Below are 25,906 nucleotides of genomic sequence, written 5' to 3' on the forward strand. Positions count from 1 at the left end.
CATTGCTTCTCCGTCCTCTTGCCTTGTAGATTTCATTAGACAGGTTTTTAAACCTGTCTAGGGAGGGTGTTTCGGAGCGGGAGGGAAGGAGGCTGGAAGATGCTTAGGATAATTTGTATCTTGGTCTTCCTGGTCTCCTTCCCTTCCACTGGAAAAAGGAGAGGAAAAGGAAAGGAACCTCTCGTGCAAGCACTGAGTCATTACTGACTCTTGGAGGGACGCCAGCTTTCGCTGATGTTTTCTTGGCAGGCCTTATAGTGGGGTGGTTTGCCGTAGCCTTCCCCGGCCGTGATTACCTTTCCCCCAGCTAACTGGGTACTCATTTTACCGACCTCGGGAGGATGGAAGGCTGAGTCGACCTGAGCCAGCTGCCTGAGACCAGCTTCCGCTGGGATCGAACTCAGGCCGTGGGAAGAGTTTCAGCTGCAAAAACTGCAGCTTTACCGCTCTGCGCCACACGAGGCTCTTCCTTCCACTGGCACAGCCATTTTTCTCTTCTTCCATGGTCTCTTTCCTGACCCTCGGAGAGCCATGGATTTTACCACTGCTGTTGCCTGGGACAAAATGATGGACAAGACAACAAGCAGGTTGTAATGATGAAGAGGAGAAGGAAATCCAGAGGATGTCATCTTTGGGCCGCTGTTGGTGTGTGGGCCCTTAGTATGTGCCAACTATGCTGACACTTGATGCCACCCCTGGATATATTAACTGTTTCAATGGCACAGCAGAAAAGTTCTGTTCCTTCAAGCTAGTTATTCATTTTCCAGGGTGCTGTGTTGACCTGATGGAGGTAGACCATACACCTCCTCCTCGGAAGCTCCTAAAGCACAAAGATAATGTGCACTCTTCAGGTTGCCTGGCCAAGCTTGGGCAAAGAGTTCGTTGAAAGCACACCGAAAGACAGAGGTGCTCTTCAGTGGTCCTGCACTCCTCCAGCAGACCCACAAGAGGGCAGCACTGCTCCATTCTGCAGGAAGGAAGGAGAAAAGCATCTTTGTGGATGTTTCAGGTTCCTATATCTAGGACAAGGAGGGGCAGATTGCAATGGCTCCAGAGACAAACAAAATATATACTGAACAGAATGTACGTAATTTTAGAGTGTTTGGGAAAGAACAATATTATGAAAATGATAAACCAAGAACTCCGGTGTTAGGCCACAGTTCACTGGAAAGTTCAGCGCTACTTTGGCTTGACCAACAACAGATCCTTGTCCTGGAATATTTCAGTTTTCTCTTGTTGGCCCTCTCTACTGTGGAGGTTCACTCTTCTTCCAGCTACAGGCTGTTTTATCTGCTTCTTTCTCTTGTTCTCCACACTGGTGGTTTCCCTGAATTTCCTGCTCAGTTAGGGTGACCGCATGGAAAGGAGGACTGGGCTCCTGTACCTTTGGCAGTTGCATAGAAAAGGGAATTTCAGCAGGTATCAGCTGGTGATATTCCCTCTTCATCACCACAGTTAAGGCTGCAGGAGCCCTGCCCTGTTTTGTATCTGGTCAAGAGGGCAAGGCTCCTGCAGCTTTAGCTGCTGTGATGGAGAGGGAATTTCATGTTGTGCTGGATGCATACAAATGACACCGCCTGAAATCCCCTTTTCTATGCAACTGTTAAAGATGCAGGAGCCCTGGCCTCTTTTCCATAGGGTCACCCTAGATTCTCAGTTCTCCATCAACCCTCTCTTGCTGCCTTCACTTCATCTCTCCACCTACACCCTTCACCTTTCCAATGGGTATTTTGTTCTCGCCTCCTTCCATTCCATGCTCCTCCCACTTTACATAAACCGCATCCCCAGGCCTTTACAGGCAGGTGCTACATTTGCTCATTTCTGCAGATCTGTTCGGGTGATGTGGGAAATGGCTTGATGTAGTTGGTGGTGATGTGTCAGAGCTGAAGTCCAGAAGGTACCAGGTTGGCGAATACCCTGTCGATTACCAGGTTGATTGACAGGTTATTTCAGTGGCACATGGTGGCTGTGGGGGTAAAATGGGACGCCGGGGAGAAACATCTACACCATGTTTTGCTCCTCAAGGCAGGATATGCAAGCCACAAATATAAATAAATACATCTGTACGAAGGCCTTTGAGCCAGTGGAGACTGGTGGCTCCAATTTTAGTGGGGCCGTGAATCTATTTTGGGTTTCAGTCAGAACCAGCCAGAAACTCCATTGGAGCTCTCCAAAAACCTAGTCTGGATATGAGCATCAGCACATTGGACAGCTCCTTTTGATTTCTGGCTGGTTCTGATTGGAATGGATTCCAATAAACTACGCTCAACATCTAAGGTTCACCTCTAAGTGCCTTCTCCGAGGGAAGCTCAGAGGATGGCAACAAGGGAGAGGGCCTTTTCAGTGGTGGCCCCCCAATTATGGAATGATCTCCCCAATGAGGCTCACCTGGCACCAACACTGTTATCTTTTTGGAGCCAGGTTAAGACCTTTCTCTTCTTCCAGGCAGTTAACCACATACACTGTGTTTTTAACTGACCTCGGAATAGTTGTTTTAAATGGATATTGTTGTTGTTTTTATGCTTTCAACGGTTTTAAATCTTTGTATATTTGTTTTTAATGTTCGCTGTTTTTAACTTTTGTAAACCGCCCAGAGAGCTTCGGCTATGGGGCGGTATATAAATGTAATAAATAATAATAAATAATAATCCACAGCCCCAACAAATTTGGAGCTCTCAGCTTCCGCTGCTTTGAACGACCTTCCAAAACATTATTTGCACAGTACTCATCATCACCTCCTCTATTTCTGATGTTCAAGTAGTGAATGCTGCAGCTTATGTTGCCAAAATGGCAGCTGCAAAGAAGAGGGAGGTGTCAGCAGGCAAGTTTTGGGAAAGCCCGAAGATTACAGAAATACAGCACGTCTTTTGAAGGGAAGGCGGACCCTGCTCCCAAGAGAGCAGACCCAAAAGACTGAGCCTGCTCAGTGGTCATGGAATAATAACTGGGGATGAACATGGAAACCAGGAGGAGGGGGAATGGGAATGGGAATGGGAATGGAATGGAGTCTCTTGGAATTTTAGCCGGTCACGGCCGGCTAAAATTCTGCAGAGCATTTCAGAACATTTTGTTAGAGGCCCTTGCCACGACACAGGCTCTGAACACCAAGCCTGGCCGCGGCTACTCCCTGCTCAAGCCAAGCACCACCGCTTGATACGCCTGAGGCAAGGGATAAAAACCACCTTCCTCCAAACTATGTGGAGAAAGGGGTTCAAATGGAGAAGGATTTCAATAATAAAATAATGTGCTGTGAGTTATATGTGCTGAGGTGAATGATTGTCAGAGTGGGTGCTAAATGTGTAAACTTCAGATGATAAATGCCAAACAGACACGTGGGATTTTTGTGGTAGTTTAAAAACAAAACAATCAAAATTTATTTTTAAAAGTTCACAAGTCATGTAACTCCACTTCTGAAATCTCTTCATTGGCTTCCAATTCACTTCAGAATCCTATATAAACTTCTCCTGTTGACCTACAAAGCTTTTCACTGTCTAGCTCCTTCCTATCTCTCCTCTCTCATCTCACACTATTGCCCCGCTCGTGCTCTTCGCTCCTCTGATGCCATGTTTCTCGCCTGCCCAAGGGTCTCTCCTTCCCTTGCTCGGCTTCATCCATTTTCTTCTGCTGCCCCTTATGCCTGGAACGCTCTTCCAGAACATCTGAGAACTACAAGTTCAACCGCAGCTTTTAAAGCTCAGCTAAAAACTTTTCTTTTTCCTAAAGCTTTTAAAACTTGATTTTGTTCTGACTTTATACTGTTAGTTTTACCCTACCCAGTGCCTGTTTACCCTACCCTGTGCCTGTTTGTATTCTATTCCCCTCCTTATTATTATGATTTTATTAGAATGTAAGCTTATGTGGCAGGGTCTTGCTATTTACTGTTTTACTCTGTACAGCACCATGTACATTGATGGTGCTATATAAATAAATAAATAATAATAATTGAAACCTTTCATCCAATCCTTCCACTCATTCACATACACGCTTTCCTTTCTCTCACACAATCACTCTTGAGCTTTCTTTATTATCTGTATTGATTAATATACATCAACTATGTGCACACCACACTCCAAAGACACCACTCTCTACCCTGAACCTCAAATTTCCCAGAACTTAAGTACCCTAAACACAGAGAGCACTAAAGACTCTAAGAGTACCTAAAAAGTCTCCCCAATCCCCTCAGTCATTCCCTTATATATCACTCCTCCCTCCTCCCAAGACCTTCTAACTCCGCCCACTCAGGCCATCATTCTAAACTCACCACAGACTTACAAACCGCAGACATACATTCGGGAACTGACTTGTGGGGTGTAACACCACAGCCCTCTTCTGATAAACAATCTCTCTCAGGAAGGGCAGGATTTAGTTTGCAGGCTGCTGGTAGCGGATCCATATCCTTTTAACTTGGCAGGATGAGAGACCCTCTTCTTTATAACCCCACGTCCTCCTTTCTTTCTCTAGGAAATCACTCCAGGCCAGCTGAACCTGGAGGACCTTCTGGAAATGACTGACGAGCAGGTCTGCGAGACGGTGGAGAAGTTCGGGGCGAGCAGGGAGGAATGCGCTCGGCTCAACGCCTCACTCTCCTGCCTCCGGAGCGTCCATAAGTCAGGTGCGGAAACACGCCTTCTCTTTCTCCTGAGCACCACGAGTCAGAACTTGGGGCATCTGTTCATGGCAGCCTTCCCAACCTCCACACACCCACACACAGATATTTTGGACCGCTACTCCCAGCATTCCTGGCTGGGAATGCTGGGAGTTGTAGTCCAACATATTGGGAGGACACCAGGTGGGTCAAAAAAGCATCCTCAGGGACAGAGACCACTTCTGTTGTTTCTGCTTGTGCTCTTGTAATGCTCCAAGCTACGAAGCTTTGAATACTGACCTGGTTTAATCATTCCACTTGTGCAATACCCCACTAGTGACCTGGGTTAGGTTCGTTCTCTCTCTCTCTCTCTCTCTCTCTCTCTTTCTGGCCAGTGAGAGATTTGCTTGCCATCCAACAGTGGTATAGTGCTGAATTTTGAAGTGCAGGCACTCATCTGAACTGTCCCCATAACCACGCAATTGCAATTCTCATAAATAGCAATTAAAAACAACAACAATTAAAAACAACAACATGAAGATCCACAAGCTGGCCTGACTCAATACAGAGTCAAGCCAGGTCTTGTGTAAGCAAGGGTCCGAGCTACTGAAAGCTCTGTGAATTTCAGCCCCTGGATGGATCCCTTTGACACCCCTTGTAGAAAGTTCAAGGCAGAAATGCAGATCAAAGTGAGAAGAAAGTAGGACCCTGGATAGCGCCGAGTGGATCCTATTGGCTGGAACTCTCTCCTACTAGGACAATAGGAGGATGTTGTCTCAGCACGCAGCTAAAACCAACTGAAGCCTTATGTAGTTGACAAGACCTATAGTGTGGTCAGCTCCACCACTCTTGGAGGAGCTGACTGGATTGTTAAATGGCATTTGCCTGATTCTGTGCCCTGAGACTTCTGCAAGGCTAGGGAGATGCATGCCCATCTGCTTAGCCAGAGGATGATGGCAGGGCTCTAACACCCATCCACAAGGTCTTCATCTTCTACTAAAACTAAGCCAATGTACATGCAGATCCACCAAACTGTTATACTTCTGCTCCTAACCCTTTCTTCTATTCTTATATTCTTCTGCCCTTTACTCTCTCTTCTATTGCTTCTCTTCTCTTTATACCAGTTGCTGGGGAACATGGGTGGGAGGGTGCTGTTGCACTATGTCCTCCTTGTGGGTCCCTGGTTGAGAGCTGGTTGGCCACTGATGTGAACAGAGTGCTGGACTAGATGGACCCTTGGTCTGATCCAGCATAAGGGCTCTTCTTATGTTCTTATTCTTCTGTTCTTTTCCCTTTCTTCTGCCTCCTACCTTCCACCCATCTGTCTCCTACCTTCCACTGATGTGGCATTTTTAAATTGTATACTCCGCAGGGCAGAGACCTGTCCTCTTCATTGTTAATCTTTAGAAACTCACACACATTGACAAATGGATAATTGTTTTTCAGCTGTTTCTGGATTATCCAGAAGTGAAAGGAATGCAAGCTGGTTGCTTGGTAAACACTACATTTTCTCCTTCCAATCACCCCCCCCTCCCAAAGATCTGAAGAAGATCTCCAGCTAGTGATAGCAGTGTGGTTAGAATTCAAGATATTTGCCAAATGTTTCCTTTCCCTCTTTTGCGGGATTGCACATCCCAAACAAAATTCATGGTGCTGGTGGTGGCAGTTGGTGGGATATTTGTTGATTTGCCGGTGAATCTGAAGAATCTTTTGTCTACCATTTTAACTACAAGGTGGCATTTTTACCCGCTGCTCTACTCCCCGAAACCTACAAAATTCAATACTTCTAGAAAAAATAATGTTACCTTTGTCCGGGAATCACAAAACGGGGACAGGATATTATTGGGTGCTTGAAAATGAGTGCAGTTGTGGAAGAAGAACTTCTCTGAGCATCAGATTTTTTGATGGCTGTCTTAAGATTTGGGAGGGCCCATAATTCAGTGTGACAGAGCACATGCATTGCATGCAGAAGTTCCCTGGTTCAATCCCTGGTGAGGAAAGAACCCTTGAGCCGCTACCAGTCAGTGCTGACGAAACCGGGCTAGATGGATCCATCGCTTAACTCCACAAAAGGCAGCTTACTGTGTCCATAAGATTTATTTTCTTATGTTCATTTATGGCACGTTTGATGTCAGAAAGTTGTTCCCCCAAAACCCATCATTTGGGGGTCTCTTCTCCCATTTCCACAAAGTTACTAGGGAATGCCTCACAAAACAAGAGAATGACGAATACTATGGGAATCCAATTAAATTGGACGAAGGGATTCTTTTTCCACTTGTGAATGAGCACCATATTTTAGATTGGGGGGTTTTCTCCCAGATTATGCTCGCGAATGTCTCTGTGTCTTGGCTCAGGTGACTGAGCCAATTGCAACCCTTTGCTCAGCATATCAAACAAACTCCAGCCGGATGAGGCAGGATGTTCGAGAGGCCCAGCGACATGGGAAAAAGAAAGTTTGTGGTGGAAGAGTAAACGGTTCATAAAAGCCACGGACACAAGCTTCCTTTCTCTCCCAGTAGGGGGCAGCAAAGGACCTCTTCAGTAGAGATCCTGTTTCACAGGGATTTGAGAAATTTCCCATATCTGGACAAGATGTGGATTGACAAAACTACACTTTTGGTTTTGTGAGAGTGCCCCACGGTGGTGCACCAAACCTGGAGGGTGCTAGCTCAGAATCAGGGATGGTGGTGCGGCTTTTGCAGAGATCCCTTTTTCAGACAGTAGATTTATTTATTTATTTATTTATTTATTTATTTATTTATTTATTTATTTATTTATTACATTTTTATACCTCCCAATAGCCGAAGCTTGGCCTAATCCAAAACGTGTATGTTATGGAGTTTAATTGGTAGTTCTCCCCATCCCCTAAGGCATATCTCCTCCAAATGCTCCCTCCTACTATACTTATTTGTAGTACTGATGAACTCCAATCAGCTTGACTCGGAGTCATCTCAGAAACGGCGAGCTTTCTTGGCTAGCAGTTGGGCAGTGTTGGTCCTTCTAATGTTGTTGCATGTGCACTGGGGTGATGCCATGTGCATCCACCTTACTGTACAGCTGCCTGAGTTTCAAGTACCAGCCATGATACAGAACCACATTAGGCCTGTTTAGATGACACACTAAGCCATGGTTAGGCCGCTAACCCTTTTGCCGCAAATGCTTAGTGAGCTTGTTTAAACCATGGTTATGTAGCCACCGTGGTTAGGAATGGTTCACATGACACACTAATCCATAACGTTTAGCTCAAAACGCTTAACCATTGTGGCTTTAGTGTGTTGTCTGAACAGAATCAATACTACTCTCCCCCACCCCAAACACATACACCCAACCCCGCTCTCCCCGCAAAAACACCCAAGAACGAGAGAGGGGTTTATACTTGGATGGGGAACAACCACCACCCATGAAACTGGTGAAAGAAATAGCTCAAGAGAATTGACCCAAATAGAGAAGATGCAAAATGGGAGACCGTTTGCTTGAACAGTCCGTGGGAGTTCACAGCAATCAAAAAGAGTTGCATTGGAATTAAGGGCCCAAATTAATTGAACTTCTGAGCCATGGTCCTAGAAAGCAGCTGGCTGAGCAGATCATGGAGTCTGTCAGCAATCCATGAATTTCAGGGAAAGAGGCACAAAAAGTTCTTAAAACAGACTTCTGCACCCTGGTGTCCTCCAGGTGTGGTTGGACTATAGTTCCATCATCCCTGATCATTGGCCATTCTGATTCAAGCTGGTGGAAATTGTTGTCCAAAACTTCTGGAGGGCACCAGCTTGAGAAAGACTGCAATAAATAATATCTATACATGCGCCAACAAAGCAGCTGTCATCAACCAGGACCTTGTACCTTCATCTTCTGCTTCCAGAAGAGGTCACATTGCCATCCTCAGAATCTGGCCATGAAAATACTAGTCTGCCACAGCCATTCTCATGTCATCACAGCTTGAAGCTCCTAAAATAGTCCCATCCCTTTTAAGGGAAAATGTTTCAGTCAATGTAGAAGCAGGGCCAACCAGCCTAAATGCAGCCAAACTCTGGTTTAAGGCTCAGTCTTGTTCTGCTTGTTGTTGTAGCAATATGCAGACAACCCTCTCTGGCTTCCAATCCCAGCTTCCTGTGGTGCTGATCTGTTGTGACTGGCTTCTTTGTGAAGCCTGTCCTACTCAGACCCCACTAAAGATCTAATAGAACCCAAGGTACGTCAACATGCAGCAATGTGAAGCCTTTGTCCTAACTGAGGTAGTGATAAATTTGTGAATTTTGGTAAATTCTTAACAAAACTGAACTGAAATTCCCACCCATCCTTGGCTTTGACTTACCAGTCACCTTGGAGCAGAGATGGGCACTTGTAACCCTCCAGATATTGTTGGATTTTAACTGCTATCACCATTGGCCATGTTGGCTGGGGTTGATGGGAATTAGAGTCCAACAAGGTCTTAAGGGCTACAGGTTCCCCACCGCTGCCCTAGAACAGTCTTGCAAGTGAGGCTTAAAATGCCTTTGAATCTCTCTTGTTCTATTGGTGTGAAAATCTGATCTGCTGTTACGTAGAAGTGAAACTTTTGTAATGCAAATGAATATTCTGGGCTGGATAGATTGAAGAAAGAGGCTTTTGAAGTCTCTCATGGGTGAAAACATCCATACTGTTATCTCTGGGAGGTTTTCTTGTTCACATGGCCTGCTTCCCCGGCGCGTTAATAGCCAATCAAACACACGGGGCTGGAGAATACACTTAATCCATTTACTTCCAACACTGCAGTATGGGGGTACTCTCCGGTTCCACAAGATGGAGGCACCCCGAAAAAAGGAATCTCACAGTATATATAGGCCCTGACTACAAGAGGGTGTTAATCTCTTTCTAACTCTTCTATTGGTCAGTTCTGGATTAGCAAGTTAAGTTACATTCAATTTTCAAGTTAAGGTGCACAATCTCAACGAGTCATAGGTTACATTGGATGCTCTATTGGTCGAAAGTTTTTCCCTTTGTCTGCTAGGACATGATGTTCACCATTAAGGAATGCAAATCTGGCATATAGCCCCATGTAGCCACCCTTTGGCAGAGAAGCCATCTTTAACCACATTACATTCTTTAGAGAGATAAAACCTCTCCCTGGGGCCATCATTCTCACATCAGTGTGGCCAACAGCTTATTGAAAGGAGGAGTGACAAAGAAAGTTAAAGAATAACTGCTGGAGGTGCAAAAGAAATATTTTGTCTTTGCTACCTCTTATAATATTATAAAACAGGACCTGTTCTCCTGCTTCTCCTCACCTTCTCTGTGTGTCCTTCCGGATTCTAATTGACCATTTGCATTGGTCAGATAGAAGTGAAAATAACATTGCAGTTGCCTAGCAACCTCAGGGCAAATTCCACAATGACCAGCGGACGCCATATCCTTCAGTTGCTAGGCATGCACCAAATTGCCGGATTGTGGTGTGTGGGTGTGCTGGTTCTTTATGAAAAGCATAAAGAACCAGCCCATAATGGAAGAAATGGGACAATACAACAAACGAGAAGGATCTTGGAATTGTTGTAGATCGCAAGCTGAATATGAACCAACAGTGCGATATGGCTGCAAGAAAGGCAAATGCTATTTTGGGCTGCATTAATAGAAGTATAGCTTCCAAATCACGTGACGTACTGGTTCCTCTCTAATCGGCCCTGGTTAGGCCTCATCTAAAGTATTGCGTCCAGTTCTGGGCTCCACAATACAAGGACGCAGGCAAGCTTGAGCGTGTTCAGAGGAGGGCAACCAGGATGATCAGGGGTCTGGAAACAAAGCCCTATGAAGAGAGACTGAAAGAACTGGGCATGTTTAGCCTGGAGAAGAGAAGATTGAGGGGAGACATGATAGCACTCTTCAAATACTTAAAAGGATCTCTTCTCGATCCTCCCAGAGTGCAGGACATGGAATAACAGGCTCAAATTAAAGGAAGCCAGATTCCAGCTGGACATCAGGAAAAACTTCCTGACTGTTAGAGCAGTGTGGCAATGGAATCAGTTACCTAGGGAGGTTGTGGGCTCTCCCACACTAGAGGCCTTCAAGAGGCAGCTGGACAACCATCTGTCAGGGATACTTTAGGGTGGATTCCTGCATTGAGCAGTGGGTTGGACTCGATGGCCTTGTAGGCCCTTTCCAACTCTGCTATTCTATGATTCTATGATTCTCTGGTGGTGGTGATGTTCATCAAATAATGGCCCCAGCAAAGCAACTAGGATATGATTCCTTCCAGTAGTGAACTCAGGTGGTTGAGTGCCAATAGACGAAGCTTAAAGGGGGCCACCGAGAAGTAACAGGGAAAGCATCCACACACTTGAGGAAATGCAAAAGGTTTTCTTTACAGAGAGCAGCCCCTCCCTCTCCCCAAAACGGTTGTAGGAAGACTAAGCAGGGTTAATGAATTTCAGGAGCCATGGATTGTTGGGAAAGACAAATGGAAAATAAGGTAGGGGGTTTGCCCCTTTAAGTATGGACAATCTGCAAGCTCAGGGTCGGCCCAAGCCATTTCGTTGCTTGAGATGAGGAACAAGAGGTCCTCATCAGAAGACTGGCAGATCAACACTCATCATGGGACAGCATCCTTCACTACACCTGAAGTCAGCAACCAAACTTACGGGGGGGACAGGATATATGGCACACAGGTCTCTTTTCCAACACGTTGCTGCCGCCTTCCAGCATCTGCTGTCTGAAGTGACTGCTTCACTCTGCCTAATAGTAGAGCCGGCCCTGCACAAGCTGCATGTGGCCCACCAACCCCAGGATGCCTGGCCCACTAGATCAACCATCACCTGGCTGGCAGGGAATAGATCACTGGGTCCCCACTGTTATTAGGGGTGAGGGAAAACAGTGATCTTGATTTGCATCACTTTAACCTCCTCCCACATGCAGCGATCTCCATCACGATTGCTGTTTTCTCACAGTGAATAGCAGCAGGGAAACAGTGACCTTGATTAGGATCACAGGGTGGGCAGAGGTTTTAACCTCCCTTCCTTCCAGTTATTCCAGTGCAGAAATTTCTATTTCTTTGCTGCTAGTAGCAATGGGGAAGCAGCAACTTTGATCAGGATTACAGGGTGGGAGTATGTGGAGGGGGCAGGTTAAAGGCTCTCCCTCCCACACTGAATGTGATTGCTGGTGGGGAGAGGAATTGTGTGCAAGTGTTTGTGTGTGTGTGTGGTGGGCTCACCCCCTCACCTGATTATGCATCCCCCAATGGGTTTTGCAGGGAACATTGCATCCCCTGGACCCCAGAAGGTGGCCCACCCCTTACTTGACAACCCATAATATCCTGGAGGATGGCATCACTGGCTGGAACACTGAACATGAGCATCGCTGTTACGAGGATACACTGCAACGTTTTGTTGCAGTTTCTGCTTGTGAACATTATTTTAAAAATTCTAGTCAATGGGCAATGAAAGCATTGAAGAATTTCTGCATCAACCATAGAAAGAGTATAAAGCAGAACTCGGAACACAAAACCTCGTGAACCTTGCAAAAACCTAGCATGGAGGCCTAGTTTGACAGTTCCTCTACTGCAAGGGTGAGCAGATTTCAGATTTGATACCATATTTCTTCGATTCTAAGACACACTTTTTTCCCCATATAAACATCTCTAAAAACGGGGTGCATCTTAGAATCGCAGGTGCGATTATTATTCTTAGAATCAAAGCTTTTTTTTCTGTTGGTGGTACTGAAATTAGTGTGCGTCTTACAATCAATGGTGTCTTACAATCGAAGAAATACGGTAGTTATTTGTTTCTTTTTGGGAGTTATTTTTAACTAAAAGCCCCAAATTCTTGGCTGTTCTGTGGTCCCTTAGGGCTCTCAGGGGAAGCTGGTAGTAAGATCAACGCAGGAGGGCAGATCAAGGCAAGGAGGAAATAGGACCTTAGATAGCTCTAAGCAGGTCCTGCTGGCTGAAACTCTTTCTTACTAGGACAATAGGAGGATGTTGTCTCAGCAGGGAGTTCAAACCAACTGAAGCATTATGTAGGCTGACAAGACCTGTAATGCGATCAGTTGATCCCCTCCTGGGTTGTTAAAGGGCCCTCACCTGATTTTGTATTGTGAGACTTCTGTAAGGCTGGGAGATGAAGGTTTTATTGGGGACTCAGAACTTGGTAGCCTTTGGCTGGGAGGGCCCTGAAGAAAGCACTGGCTGTCTTACCCCTGAAGTCTTGGTCTACTCATAAATCCTCAGCATCCCAGAAAACTTTAGTAGTTAGCCAGTCTGCTGATTTACATTTCTTTTACACCAAAAGGGGGCAGTATATCCCTGCAGCTATTGGAGGCAGATAATGCCAAGATAATTCCTCAGCTCTTTTATGGAACTATTTGTATTAAGAAAGTGTCTTTGGATCTAAATTGTGTTGAAGTTAGCTTTTTGCAAATTCCAAGATGTCTGTCTAATGCAGCCATTTTAATGGGAACAGGGCAGCCTCCTTTTGAGGTGAGAGTCTGGAATGTTTGGCTCAAGGCTATAAATTGGTGTCATACCTTCCTGATGATAGGTGTACTAGTGCTTGGATGACGTCTGTTGGCCCAAAGGTTGAATCTGATTTGAATCCAATTTGGATCTGATTTGAAAAAGGAACGCCTTCCATTTTCAAATCAGATCAGACTCTGTTTTAACCCCAATAAAGCAACAAATTCTGGGACCTTTAATTCTGGGACCTTTCTACTTGGGTATGTAGGCATTCTTGATGAAAATCTTTGTGAGTCAGCTGCCTATTTTAAGAACCTTCATTTACCTTTGGAGAAGGTATGTTGGTGTTCTCCTGTCCTTGCGGGTCTGTCCTTATAGTAACCAGGAGGTGAAATCTCTGGAACATGTTCTGTTCTTGTAATTGTTATGTTGGAGCTCATGAGAAAGCAATTGGCCATTATCTGGAAGGTCAGATCAACTCTTATGTTAAATACTTGTTGACAGACAAAATCCCATGGATGTCATAGTACTGACCAGTTTTTTCACCGGTAGCAGTGAGAACAATGATACAATTATTTATCTCATGCTGGAAGGATGTTTTTTGGTGGGAATTATCATTTGCTGTTTTATATACATATATGAGATAATAATGCCTGTGTTTATGCTTTTATTTGTATCTGAGATTGTTGTGTCTTATTTGGTTTTATTTTGGCCTGTCGACTGCAATAAATGGATGAATAGAATTCGATTTAAGGAGCACAGTGGCTCTCAGGACATTTAAGAAATAAATAGTATTTGTTATTTATTTATTTTATTTATTGCATTTTTATACCACCCAATAGCCGAAGCTCTCTGGGCAGTTTGCAAAAGAATAGTAATTACTTGTTAATATAAATACATATTTATTATCTGTTAGTACAAATAAATATTTACTATTTATTTAATAAAAGAAAATACTTATCCCAGGAATTTGTTTTAGTACCAGCTGGAGATTGTAGTCCTTTCAACCACAAATATATTTCCTGATGGTCTCCATTTCAGACATCTCTTTAAAAGGAGGTTGGATAAATTCCTGGAAGAGAAGGCTATCCATGGCTACTAGCCCTGATGGTTGTGTGCTATCTCCAGTATTCGAGGCAGTAAACTTGTCTGCACCAGCTGCTGGGGAACATGGGTGGGAGGGTGCTGTTGCACCACATCCTGCTTTGTTGTTCCCTGGTTGACACTGGTTGGCCATGTACGAACAGTGCTCGGCTAGATGGACCCTTGGTCTGATCCAGCATCAGAGCTGTTCTTATTGTGGCTGTTGCTAAGCCACAGGGTGTTGAAACCTGTTGTCAAACTACTGCATATCACCCAGAGAAACTACTGCATATCACCCAGAGATATTACCCGGGGCTAATTTTGCTCTTCCATATTTACAAGTAAACTCCGCTTGCTTTGCCTCTTGCGAACAGCAGAGGGTGCTGTGGGGTAACGTCAAGCGGGGCTGGTCAAGACATTTTGCTTTCAGAGGCAAAGGCAGCGCAGGCTGGTGGCTCCGATTCTGGTGGGGCTGTGGATCCATTCTGGGTTTAAGTAAGAACCAGCCCAGAACTCTAAAGGAGCTAGCAAAAGTGCTGGGGCATAGCCCTAAAATGGGTTCAGCACCTTGGATCCCCTGCCTCCACACACATTCCATCCCACATACAGAAGCTAACCAGACTGGCAGCCGAATTGTCCACACAGGTGCCAGGGACAGCATCCTCTGATGCCCTGGAGGGTGACAGGCTAACTTAGGAGGTGCAAGGCAGGGATAGAGGCCAGCAACAGGCAACCCCATCTCCACTGAGAACAACTACAGGTGAGGAAGACCAGCCACGAGGGCTACCGCTGCCCCCAGCATCTGCTGCCTGAGCTAGCTGCTTCCCTCTGCCTAATGGTAGAGCCGGCCCTGATGATAGTGTTGTCGAGTTGAGTGAACACTCTGGCTCTTTATGCATCCACTGGTGATGTAGTGGCTGCTTGTAAACTCACAGAAGTTGGGTGACTCCTGGGGTCCAGTCATGTGGATTCTCTCAACATGCGGGCAGGTGGGTTTTGTTTCATTCTGCTGTCCCACATACCTACAGTTGGGAGCACAGTAACATTGACCTTACTGCATGATTTGGCACTGCTGTGGATCTGGTGTGGGCTCCAGTTTTTTGGGAACGGGGTTGGGGAAGGGGCCCCTAGGGCTAGATGCCTTCAGTGAGTGTTGGTCCCCAAGGGAGCCCACCTCTTTATGGAACTGCCCCAAGCACTGCAGAGGACCTTAATGCTGTAGAATCTGGGCCTGATTCCGAATCAAAGAGGGTTGATTTAGTCTCCAGCATTGCAGTGGAAACTAGGGCTGTGCTCTGCTTCAGAGAAGCGATAGCGGAGCGGCCTGATTCGCCTCTGACAAAGGCGGAGACGGATCGGGTCAGGGGGGCTGTGGATCGAGGTGAAGCGGTTCGCCTCGATCTGGAGCACCGGAAGCAGTTAAATGGGGGAGGAGGGGACTCACCTGGCACTGCCACAGACTGTGCGGTGATGGTGATGGAGCCAGGTAAGGGGACAGGAGGGAGGGGTGCTTACCTGTGTCCATCGCAGGCTTCAATTGAGGCCCTGGCTTCAAGCCGGAAGAGGCCGCGGCCTTTTCTTCCGGCTTGAAGCCGGGGCCTCAATTGAAGACCGCAACGGACACAGGTAAGGGGGCAGGGGGGAGGGGGCTTACCTGTGTCCATCGTGGGCTTCAGTTGAGGCCCCATCTTCAAGCTGGAAGAGGCCGCAGCCTCCTTTTCTGGCTTCAAACCGGGGCCTCAATTGAAGCCCGCGATGGACCGTGACAGACACAGGTAAGGGGGCAGCCAGGAGTTGGGCTTATCGGCCCCCATTATGTCCCCCCTTCCCCACTTACCTGCCTCCGACATCTGCCATGGAGGCAAGTAAGTAGGGAAGGGGGGCAAAATCCCAATCCGCTCCTCTGAATCTCGCTCCGTAGAGCAGAGCGGGGGACAGGCGGATCGGCCCGAAGTGGTTCGGGCCCAATTCGGAAGTTCCGGATCAGCCCACAAAGCGGTTCGGGGGTCCGTGCATAGCCCTAGTGGAAACCTCAAAGAGTGGGAACCAGGTGCAGCCTATCCCTGCAACGGATTACATGAAATCAGTGCAACTTCAGCTCTGGCCCAGCTGCAAGTAAAGGCTTCCTGCATCAGAGCTATCCAAGGTGCTGAACCTAGATTGGGGGATAAGAGTTCTGCATCTTGGATAGCTCCCTTAGAGTTACAGCTGGAACTTCTGACTGAAACCCAGAGCGGATTCATAACCCCAGTGAAATCGGAGCTACCAGCATCCCCTGAGTTCATACCACACCCAGGATTTATTACCCAGGATGGTGGGAACCGGAGAACGAGAGGATTTTGAGGAGGAGGGTCATCGAGTAGGTCAGATCAAGCGGGAGGATCAGCACCACTCCCTGTGACATTCTCTGCCGTTGTGGGCTAAAGGGTCAGGTTGGAAATGGCGATCAGAGGAGGGGCGCTAACTAGCCCCACCCTGATATTTAAAGCAGGCTCTCCCTCACGCGACCTCATTGGGATCCACTCCTTTTATGCTTGGATATCTACGGGGTCTGACAACTGTGTGGGTGACTTTATATGCCTTGTATGGACGAATGACAGGATTATGATGATATCATAGTATCATAGAAGCATAGAATAGTAGAGTTGGAAGGGGCCTACAAGGCCATCGAGTCCAACCCCCTGCTCAATGCAGGAATCCACCCTAAAGCATCCCTGGCAGGTGGTTGTCCAGCTGCCTCTTGAAGGCCTCTAGTGTGGGAGAGCCCACAACCTCCCTAGGTCACTGGTTCCATTGTCGCACTGCTCTAACAGTCAGGGAGTTTTTCCTGATGTCCAGCCGGAACCTGGCTTCCTATCACTTGAGCCCGTTATTCCATGTCCTGCACTCTGGGAGGATCAAGAAGAGATCCTGGCCCTCCTATGTGTGACAACCTTTCATAGAATCATAGAATAGCAGAGTTGGAAGGGGCCTACAAGGCCATCGAGTCCAACCCCCTGCTCAATGCAGGAATCCACCCTAAAGCATACCTGACAGATGGTTGTCCAGCTGCCTCTTGAATGCCTCTAGTGTGGGAGAGCCCACAACCTCCCTAGGTTACTGGTTCCATTGTCGTACTGCTCTGACAGTCAGGGTTTTTTTTCCTGATGTCCAGCCGGAATTGAATTAATTACATTTCTATACTGCCCAAACCTCTCTGGCCAGATCAACTCAACTAAGACCACTAACTGGAGCATACAATATAAAATATAAATGTTTAAAACTACAGTAAAATGGTATGAACCAAGATAGAAGCTAGCAGCAATGCAGAGATTTAACACACAATGACAGATTTGAAATGGCAGGACTAAAAGGCTAAAATCCCTGGTGTGGGGGTGGGGGGGGAAAAAGGATTTCACCTGGCAGTGGAAAGAGCACAACGTAGGCACCAGGTGATCCTCTCCGGGAAGCTCATTCCTTAACCAGGGTGCCACAGCAGAAAAGGCCCTCTTCTTAGTAGCTACACACCTCACTTCCTTTGGCAGAGGTTCCCAGAGAAGGATTGCTGAAGACCATTTTAGGGTGTGGGCAGGTAGATATGGGAGAAGATAAACCTTTAGGTAATCTGGGTTGAAGTTGTTGTTGTTGTTGTTGTTGTTGTTATTATTATTATTATTATTATTATTATTATTTAGCATTAGCTTAGCATAAGCAGTGCATGCAGGCCTCTAACATTAATCTTCCCACCTGCCAAAGGTGTCAGCAAGAGGCTCATGGCAAAATCCTTGAATAGCCTGAAACAAGAAATGCACCCGCTATTAAATCAGCTCAAGTGCCTCCCCCCTCCTTTGTTTTAAGGCAGAGGGGCATGGCTGGGGTGGCAGTGCAGGCACATCGCGAGGAAGAAATTAAATTCTGCAGGGAGGCATTGATTTCCCGCTGCCGGGCTGGCTGGACGGAAGCGTCCGGCTGTGCCGCGTCCAGGGAAAACCTGTCACAACTTCATGCTTTGCATCTCCCCTGCCCAGCGAGGAAGTTGGCTTCTGGAGTCTTGTTTATGTTTCGAAGAGGAGACGTTGCTCTCCCTCCCCACCCCCGGTCCCCCACCTTGTAATTACGGTCCTGCTCTCTCCTGACTGCATCTTTCTTCTTGGCTTCGATCGTGCATGACATTAAATTTGCTACTCTAAAAACAACACACACACGTCAATTCAGACAAAATGCATGGCTGTCCCCCAGTGCTGGTTATAGCGTTTCACGGGCCCCTGGGTGAAGAACCCTCAGTGTGTCCCCTCTCTCGGTGAGTCTACCTTCGACTGCCATTTTGCCAGCTGTTCTTCCTCCTCTTCCTCATCACTGGTACCACCGGTTTGCTTGCCAGGCAGAGAGCCGGTGAGCAAGTAGACCGTGGCATCTACTGCTTCTCTTTCTCATCACTACCTTTGCCTGGGCCATAGCGAGAGGCAGGGGAACAAGCAGTTTGCAGTGGTGCTGCAATTCCAGGTGGGTTGTCATGCCCCTAGAGCCTCGTGTGGCGCAGAGCAGTAAAGCAGCAGTTTCTGCAGCTGAAACTCTCCCCACGGCCTGAGTTCAATCCCAGCGGAAGCTGGTTTCAGGCAGCCGGCTTGGGTCGACTCAGCCTTCCATCCTCCCGAGGTCGGTAAAATGAGTACCCAGTTAGCTGGGGGAAAGGTAATAACGGCCGGGGAAGGCAACGGCAAACCACCCCGCTATAAGGCCTGCCAAGAAAACGTCAGCGAAAGCAGTCGTCACTCCAAGAGTCAGTAATGACTCAGTGCTTGCACGAGAGGTTCCTGTCATGCCCCTACTTGAGGAGTCCTCCTCAGAGGAGGAGCTAGAGGCCCCAGAAGCCCAGGTTGCCCCATAAGCCAAAGCCCCAGACCCAAGGCCACCATCAGACCCGCAGGAGCCTGAGCCCTCAGGTGAGGTAGTTGCAGGACCATCCCTGCCAGGAGAAAGGGACTCTGCCTCTGAGGCAGCAGCTGAGCACCCCCCCGACCCCCAGGAGCGACATCGCCTCAAGAGACAGGCGAGTAAGGCTCCTGTGCAATGGAGTACTCACCTGCAGAGAGGGTCTCCTCAGGAATAGAGCTCTGAAAGGAGAGCTTTGATTACTGCAGCTGAGCTCTGGGTGGGGCCCAACAGGCTTTGGGCTTAAAAGCCTGCATTTGGAATAAGCCACCATTGGAACAACTTTGGTCCATCCTGCCTTGAACCGTGCTCCATGTTGTCTTCTATTTACCAGTGATGCTCCCTAGAAATCGGCTTTATTCCAGGTCCCATCTGGCCCAGTATTGTCCATTCTGATTGGTAATCCAAGCTTTAGCTCTCTCTTTTTAAAATGTAATAAAAAATAAAAATGATGCATGGTATGGAGAATGTGGGTGGGGAGACATTTTTCTCCCTCTCTCAAAATACTAGAATCTCCAGTGGAGTCATCCTATGAAGCTGATTGGTGGGAGATCCAGGTCAAATAAAATGAAGGATGCTTCACACAGTGCATAGTTAAGTTATGGAACTCACTACCACAAGATGTAGTGATGGCCACCAATTTGTTTGGCTTTAAAAGGGGGTTGGATAAATTCCTGGAGGCGAAGGCTATCCATGGCTACTAGTCCTGATGGTTGTGTGTTATCTCCAGTATTCGAGGCAGTAAACCTGTGTGCAGCAGTTGCTGGGGAACATGGGTGTGAGGGTGCTGTTGCACCATGTCCTGCCTTGCTGATCCCTGACCGACGGCTGGTTGGCCACTGTGTGAACAGAGTGCTGGACTAGATGGACCCTTGGTCTGATCCAGCATCAGGGCTCTTCTTACGTTCTTAGTCCACATGGCTATCAAGATATGCCTTTAATGCAGGCAGCTGACTTATTCCAAGTCAGGCTATTTGTCCAGCATACCCAGGCATTGGTCCATTTTGCATATAGCAATAAAACAACACAGCCCTTAAACAATAAATAAAGTTTAGCAATACACCAAAATAGCTTTCATGGACTGTGAAACAAGAGTATGGAAGCAGCAGCAGCAGAAGAAGAATCAACGGTAGGGGACAGGATCACTGATCGGGTGCCAAATTTGATTAAGAGTTGTAGCTTTTCTTACTTTCTAGCTCTTAAGGCAGTAGTTCTTGAGCTGTGGAAAAGGGAGGCATGGAATACCTGGTGAAGTTTTGGGAAGGGTTAAGATTCTGAGGCATTTAGTGCCATCAAAAGGTGGTCTAGGAAAATAATTGCTGTCCTTCTAAAGTACTGCCTTTGTCTTTTTAAGTCACAAGTGCATGAGATGGAAATAAATTGGGATAAGGGACAATGTCAGTGTCAGTTAATGACTCATTAATTAGTGCTATCCAATTTCCTAGGACATATCTCTGTGGGAGTAACGTGCTAGCAGGGAGGAAAAAAAATAGGGCATTTTGACATATTTCACCCTTTGCAGGTGCAAAAAACTCCTGCTGAATGCTGCAGACCTCAGATATGACAGCACCCTGATGTAGTGATTAAAGTTTTGGACTAGGTCTGGTGAGACCTGGGTTCGAATCCTCACTCAGCCATGAAGCTTCGACCGATCATTCTATGTTGCTGGGAAAATTAATTTCTTCCGCAGCTACTGTTGAGGACTGCAGCTAAGCTCAGGGGCAACAGAGACATCTGAAAAGAGATGGCAGATGTTGTCAGTGTCCCCTGCTAACGAAAAAGTGCCAGCGCTGAGTTCTGTGAACTCTGGCTCCACGCCACCACTGGTTGGTCATGTACATGGCCATGGATGTCCGTCTTCTTACTTTTACTTTCAAACATCCACTGTCCCTTTCTTCATCAAAATGGTGTTCATTCCCAAGTAGATGTGTTTAGCATCAGGGCAGCTGAAGTCAAGTCTTATTTTAATTCCATAGTCATGATGGTGCTTTGATTGAAAGGAGCAATTGAGTTCAGGGCCTTATCAAGGATTCAGTAGTGCCTTAAGTGAGTTTATAATATGAAACTACATACACTCTGAGTATCTCCTTCATTTCTTTCTTTTTAAAATCAGAGTTGGCAAACGAGGTTCTCTCCCCTCTCTTTCTCTTCTCTCTCTCCCCCTCTCTCGTTCTTCTGTTTCTTTTTCTATCTCTCTTTTTCTTGTTCTCTCTTTCTCCAACTTTCTCATTCAGGAATGTAGAAGCTGTTGTAAAACATGGAATGGTACAGGAAGGGGGGAAGAGAAATGCCAGTTGTGCATTTCACAACTGATTTGATACTATCCCATGAAACTGATCGGTGGGAGATCCAGGACAAATAAAAGGAAGGACTTCTTCATGCAGTGCATAGTTAAGTTATGGAACTCACTACCACAGGATGTCATGATGGCCACCAATCTGGATGGCTTTAAAAGGGGGGATGGATAAGTTCCTGGAGGCAAAGGCTATCAATGGCTACTAGCCTTGATGGTTGTGTGCTATCTCCAGCATTCTGGAGTTTTTTGTGAACCGCCCAGAGAGCTCCGGCTATTGGGCGGTATAGAAATGTAATAAATAAATAAATAATATTCGAGGCAATAATTTATTTATTTATTTATTTATTTATTACATTTCTATACCACCCAATAGCCGAAGCTCTCTGGGCGGTTCATAAGCCTGTGTGCACCAGTTGCTGGGGAACATGGGTGGGAGGGTGCTGTTACACCATGTCCTGCTTGTTCATCCCTGGCGGATGGCTGGTTGGCCCCTGTGTGAACAGAGTGCTGGACTAGATGGACCCTTGGTCTGATCCAGCAGGGCTCTTCTTATGTTCTTATACACATATATTTATTTCATTTTTAAAAATTGTATCCCACCATTCTGCCCAAACGGTCAACAGCTGAGAAACCATGACGCATCAGGAGGAATCAAAGACAGAATAGTGGCCGGATTGGGGAAAACAGGAAAAGAGGGGATCAAAATGTGGTTAATCAGTCTCAGATCATGACAAAAATGATAAATGGGGCGCCCCTCTGGGGTGGAACGATTTGCAGGGGCTGACCCTCAGCACCAGTAACGGTTAGGTTTTAGACAATCTGTTTGCATTTTTCATAAATATTCTCTGACTTATTTTCATTGTTTTAAATGAGATTGCTGTTTTCATGCTTTAAAATTTTTGTATATTTGTTTTTAATGTTCACTGTTTTTAACTTTTGTAAACTGCCCAGAGAGCTTTGGCTATGGGGTGGAATATAAATGTAAATGTAATAAGTAAATATGGCCATATAAACTCACCTCCACATACACACACAAACCCCCCATTATGTCCAGGGTCCAAATTCCCTAGCTGTAGGGATATGTGAGAAATTCAGTTCAATTTGCATTTTAATGCACAGATACCAAATTTGACCCTTTTGAACCTCTATATGAATTGAAACTCAGTTGTCCTTTGAAATGTGCATTTCTCCAAATTTGGTAATGTAGTTCCCCAATCAATGAAATGTGTTAGAAATGCAAGTGTTACAGCAAACATCAGTCAAGCTGCATTATGTCAGGAAAATTGCTTACAACTTGTGTGCATATTAAGGGGAAATGCATACAAAAATGTATGTATTAGGAGTGTGTGTTTAAATAACTCTTATGTTCAGGATGAACTGAACCTAACTGGCAAAATTCTCAAAGTCTGAGATTAAGTTAATATAAGATTGGAAAAACAAGAACAGAAAAATCAAAATCGAAAGGTTCTTTCATCTGTACATAGCTGAACCACAGTAGCTGTCCCCACATCTGCACAGCAACAGAGTTTCGACTTTTGTTGTGCAGAAAACAAGATCTTGTGGAAAGACACTTCAAGTACAGAAAAGTCATTCATACAGAGGAATTAAACACAAAACAAATAATAATAATAACAATAATAATAATAATAGAAGAACGGATTGCCCAGTCTGTTTCTCTTTTCCTAATTAAATAAACCTTAAATAAATACATTTGGGCACCATCGATTAACTCATTGAAAGCCCTTTTTAATGGGGGAGGAGAGGTGCTATGAACCAGGTGAGCAAGAGAAATATCAGCTAAGGGATATTGCTTGGGATGCACTCCATGACGTTAGGACAGCTGAAACCTTAGATATTGTAAAACAACTCATTTCCCTTTGAAGGATCTACAGTAAAGCAAACTGTTTGGATGAATTGATTCTCCCGGTGCAAAAGCACACATTTATTGAGTTGTGTTTCTGTGTGATACCTTCAGCCGTTGTATTAGAATGTTTTAGCAAGGTGTGCTGGGAGCAGCAGGAGTGTCTGAAATGCCCACATCACCAGATTGAGGACTTGGAGTATTACCCTCTGAAATGCTTGAGAGATACCGAAATTAAATTGGTAAGAGAGCAATCCTATGGTCCCTGGGTGGGAGAGTGTCCCAAGGACTATAGAATTGCTCAGAAAACCCCTTCTGAAGTCATAGACAACGCTTCGAACTTGGAAGGGGGAGTCAGAGATCCTATTCTGCCAGCTTCAGTCTGGCAGGGCACAGGAACCTTGGAACTCTCCGAATCTGGAGTCATGTGGGCAGCGAGGGCACAATCAATGGCCGGAGAAGGCTAACAGTGGCTACTAGTCCTGATGGCTACGTGCGACTTCCAGTAGCATGGGCAGTGAGCTCATGTATGCCAGTTGCTGGGGAATGTGGGCAGGAAGTTACTGATGCACTTGTGGCCTGCTTGTGGTTCCCTGGTTGACCATTTTGTGAACAGAGGGCTGGACTAGATGCACCCTTGGTCTGATCCAGCAGCTCTCTTCGTATGCTCTTATGGAGGTCACCCCAGATGGTCTAAGTAGGAGCTCATGGGTTTGCTTCAGATGTAGAAGCCGCCTGTTATTTGCTGACAGATCTGGATCCACACCTCCCTATAGAGGGTCAATGTTTGCCCTAAGAGCAGGGAAAATTAGAGCACATTTCATTGGTTTGTCAGAGTCCTTCCTGCAAAGATGGGCATAGGAAACAGGAGACGGATGAGGAGCTACTTAATAAATGAAGGGGGGGCTAGATTGGCTCCACGCCACGTCGGGAGGCTTCACATTTCTGTCATGGATAAAAAGGTCACCAGTGTCGCCACGCCGTCACTTCCTCGCTACGGCTCCCTGGCAGATGAGATCTCCACAGCAGCCCCCCCTGCCCCCCGTGACGGACGTCTGGGAGCGAGGACAGCTGTCAGTTGCCCATGTGTCTAATTTCCCCCTTTTTCTTGTAGAGGCTTATCCAGCTCCCCTCTCGTGCGCGTGAGGTTTTCTGCAGCAGCAAAGGATCTGCATCCTCCTCCTTGCGTGGGGTTTATTGATGGTAGAAGAAAATGAGCGTCCTCCTACCATTTCTCCACCCCATAAATCACCTTGAGATAAGGGGGGGATGGTCGGTCTTTTGCCCTGCACGTTGTTTACCTGTTGGTAGACGGAAGTCGTTTTGGGTTTAGCATTGCTACGGGGCACCAAACGTCTTCTGTAATGTTGTTTCGAGGGTGAATATTAATCACAAGGGGAGCATATTGCAATCAGAGCGCTGGGCAATTAATCAATTTTGGCTCATGAATGCAATTGTCAGACGGATATTCAGGAATGTGGGGGCTGGGGAATCCATTATCACGCCAGATGAAGGGGAGGGGAGGGAGGAGATGAATGGGCTACCATTTCTCATATTTGGTGTCATGGCTAATGCCTCTTCATTAGGATGTACATGGCCGACTCCCCAAAGCATTGTATGAGACCATCATGGAGAGACGGGGCTAGACGCTTCATCTTGATCTACACTGCATTGGCATTTTGTTTTAATTCTGAAAGGGTTCAGCATCTCTGAATAGGCCGTGGGCAGTGGAGGCTGGTGGCTCTGATTTTGGTGGGGTTGTGGGTTTCAATCAGCCAGCCAGAACTCCAAAGGAGCTATCCAAGGTGCTGATACCCCCCCCCCCCAAAAGGTAGGTTTAACACCCTGGATAGCTCCTTCAGAATTCCTGGTTCTGACCTTAGTGAATTCACAGCCTCACCAAAATCGAAGCCCCCAGCCCTCCACTGACTTTGGGGTCTTGTTTGCAAATGTCCTGCTCGCAGTAGCATAGGGGAGTTGCTCCAGGGATTTAGGATGCATCCATTCCAAAGGCAAGCTCAGTAGGCCGGCCATGGTTCAAACAGCAGGAGCTCTGGATAAGAGCAAAGGCAAGGTGAATGGGTCTCAAGTGCAAACACAAGACGGTTCAGAGAAGAGCAAGGTGAGCAGGGGAAAGACAGGACAGGGAGCCAGAAGAGGCTGGTGGCTGTGGTTTTGGTAGGGCTGTGAATCCATTCTGGGTTTCGGTTAGAACCAGCCAGAACTCTAAAGGAGCCTTCCAAAGTGCTGAAACTATTTGGGGGAGGGATATGGTTCCACACCTTGGAGAGCTCTGGCTGGTTCTGACTGAAACTCAGAATGGAATCACAGCCCCACTGGATTCAGAGCCACCAGCCTCCATGGCAGGGAGCTATAGACACAGATGTTGTTCCAGCAGCCTGTGCCTAGCACTGAAGGCCTTTTAAACCTGAGCCTTCAGAGCCCAGCTGCAGGCCATAAATGCCACTGGAGAAATGAGCTGTTCATGAGTAGAACCTTGCTCATGAGTATTCCTTTACTCACGATGAGTCCTTATTCCTCAGTTGGGCACTTCTCTTTCTGGTAGCCAGCCAAGCTTACACCTTTAAGCACCTGTAGTCCCTGGGGGTGGGGGAGATTTAAAAAGACCCCACCCAGCACTTCTCCCACCCACCCCCAAATTCAGGCCCCCAAGGGGGCTTAAATCAACAGCCACCCATTGGTGCCAATTGAGTTTTTTCTTATTGTTTAAGTCCCTGTGGTGTGTGTGCG

The 25,906-nt window shown here is 46.5% G+C and overlaps 2 protein-coding genes across 2 annotated transcripts in view; both read left to right on the forward strand.

Annotated features, from left to right (window-relative positions):
- The window catches only part of VSIG10 (V-set and immunoglobulin domain containing 10), a 497,585-nt gene that overhangs the window by 120,338 nt on the left and 351,341 nt on the right, over positions 1 to 25,906 (forward strand). The gene's annotated exons all lie outside the window — the stretch shown is intronic.
- KSR2 (kinase suppressor of ras 2) overlaps positions 1 to 25,906 on the forward strand; it is a 227,243-nt gene that overhangs the window by 34,261 nt on the left and 167,076 nt on the right. Inside the window, exon 3 of the mRNA XM_063144251.1 lies at positions 4,462 to 4,612. Within this exon, the coding sequence (XP_063000321.1) occupies positions 4,462 to 4,612 (151 nt within the window). The remainder of the gene's footprint in view (positions 1 to 4,461; positions 4,613 to 25,906) is intronic.

This window comes from Elgaria multicarinata, chromosome 18 (assembly GCF_023053635.1).
Source record: "Elgaria multicarinata webbii isolate HBS135686 ecotype San Diego chromosome 18, rElgMul1.1.pri, whole genome shotgun sequence".
Taxonomy (NCBI): Eukaryota; Metazoa; Chordata; class Lepidosauria; order Squamata; family Anguidae; genus Elgaria; species Elgaria multicarinata.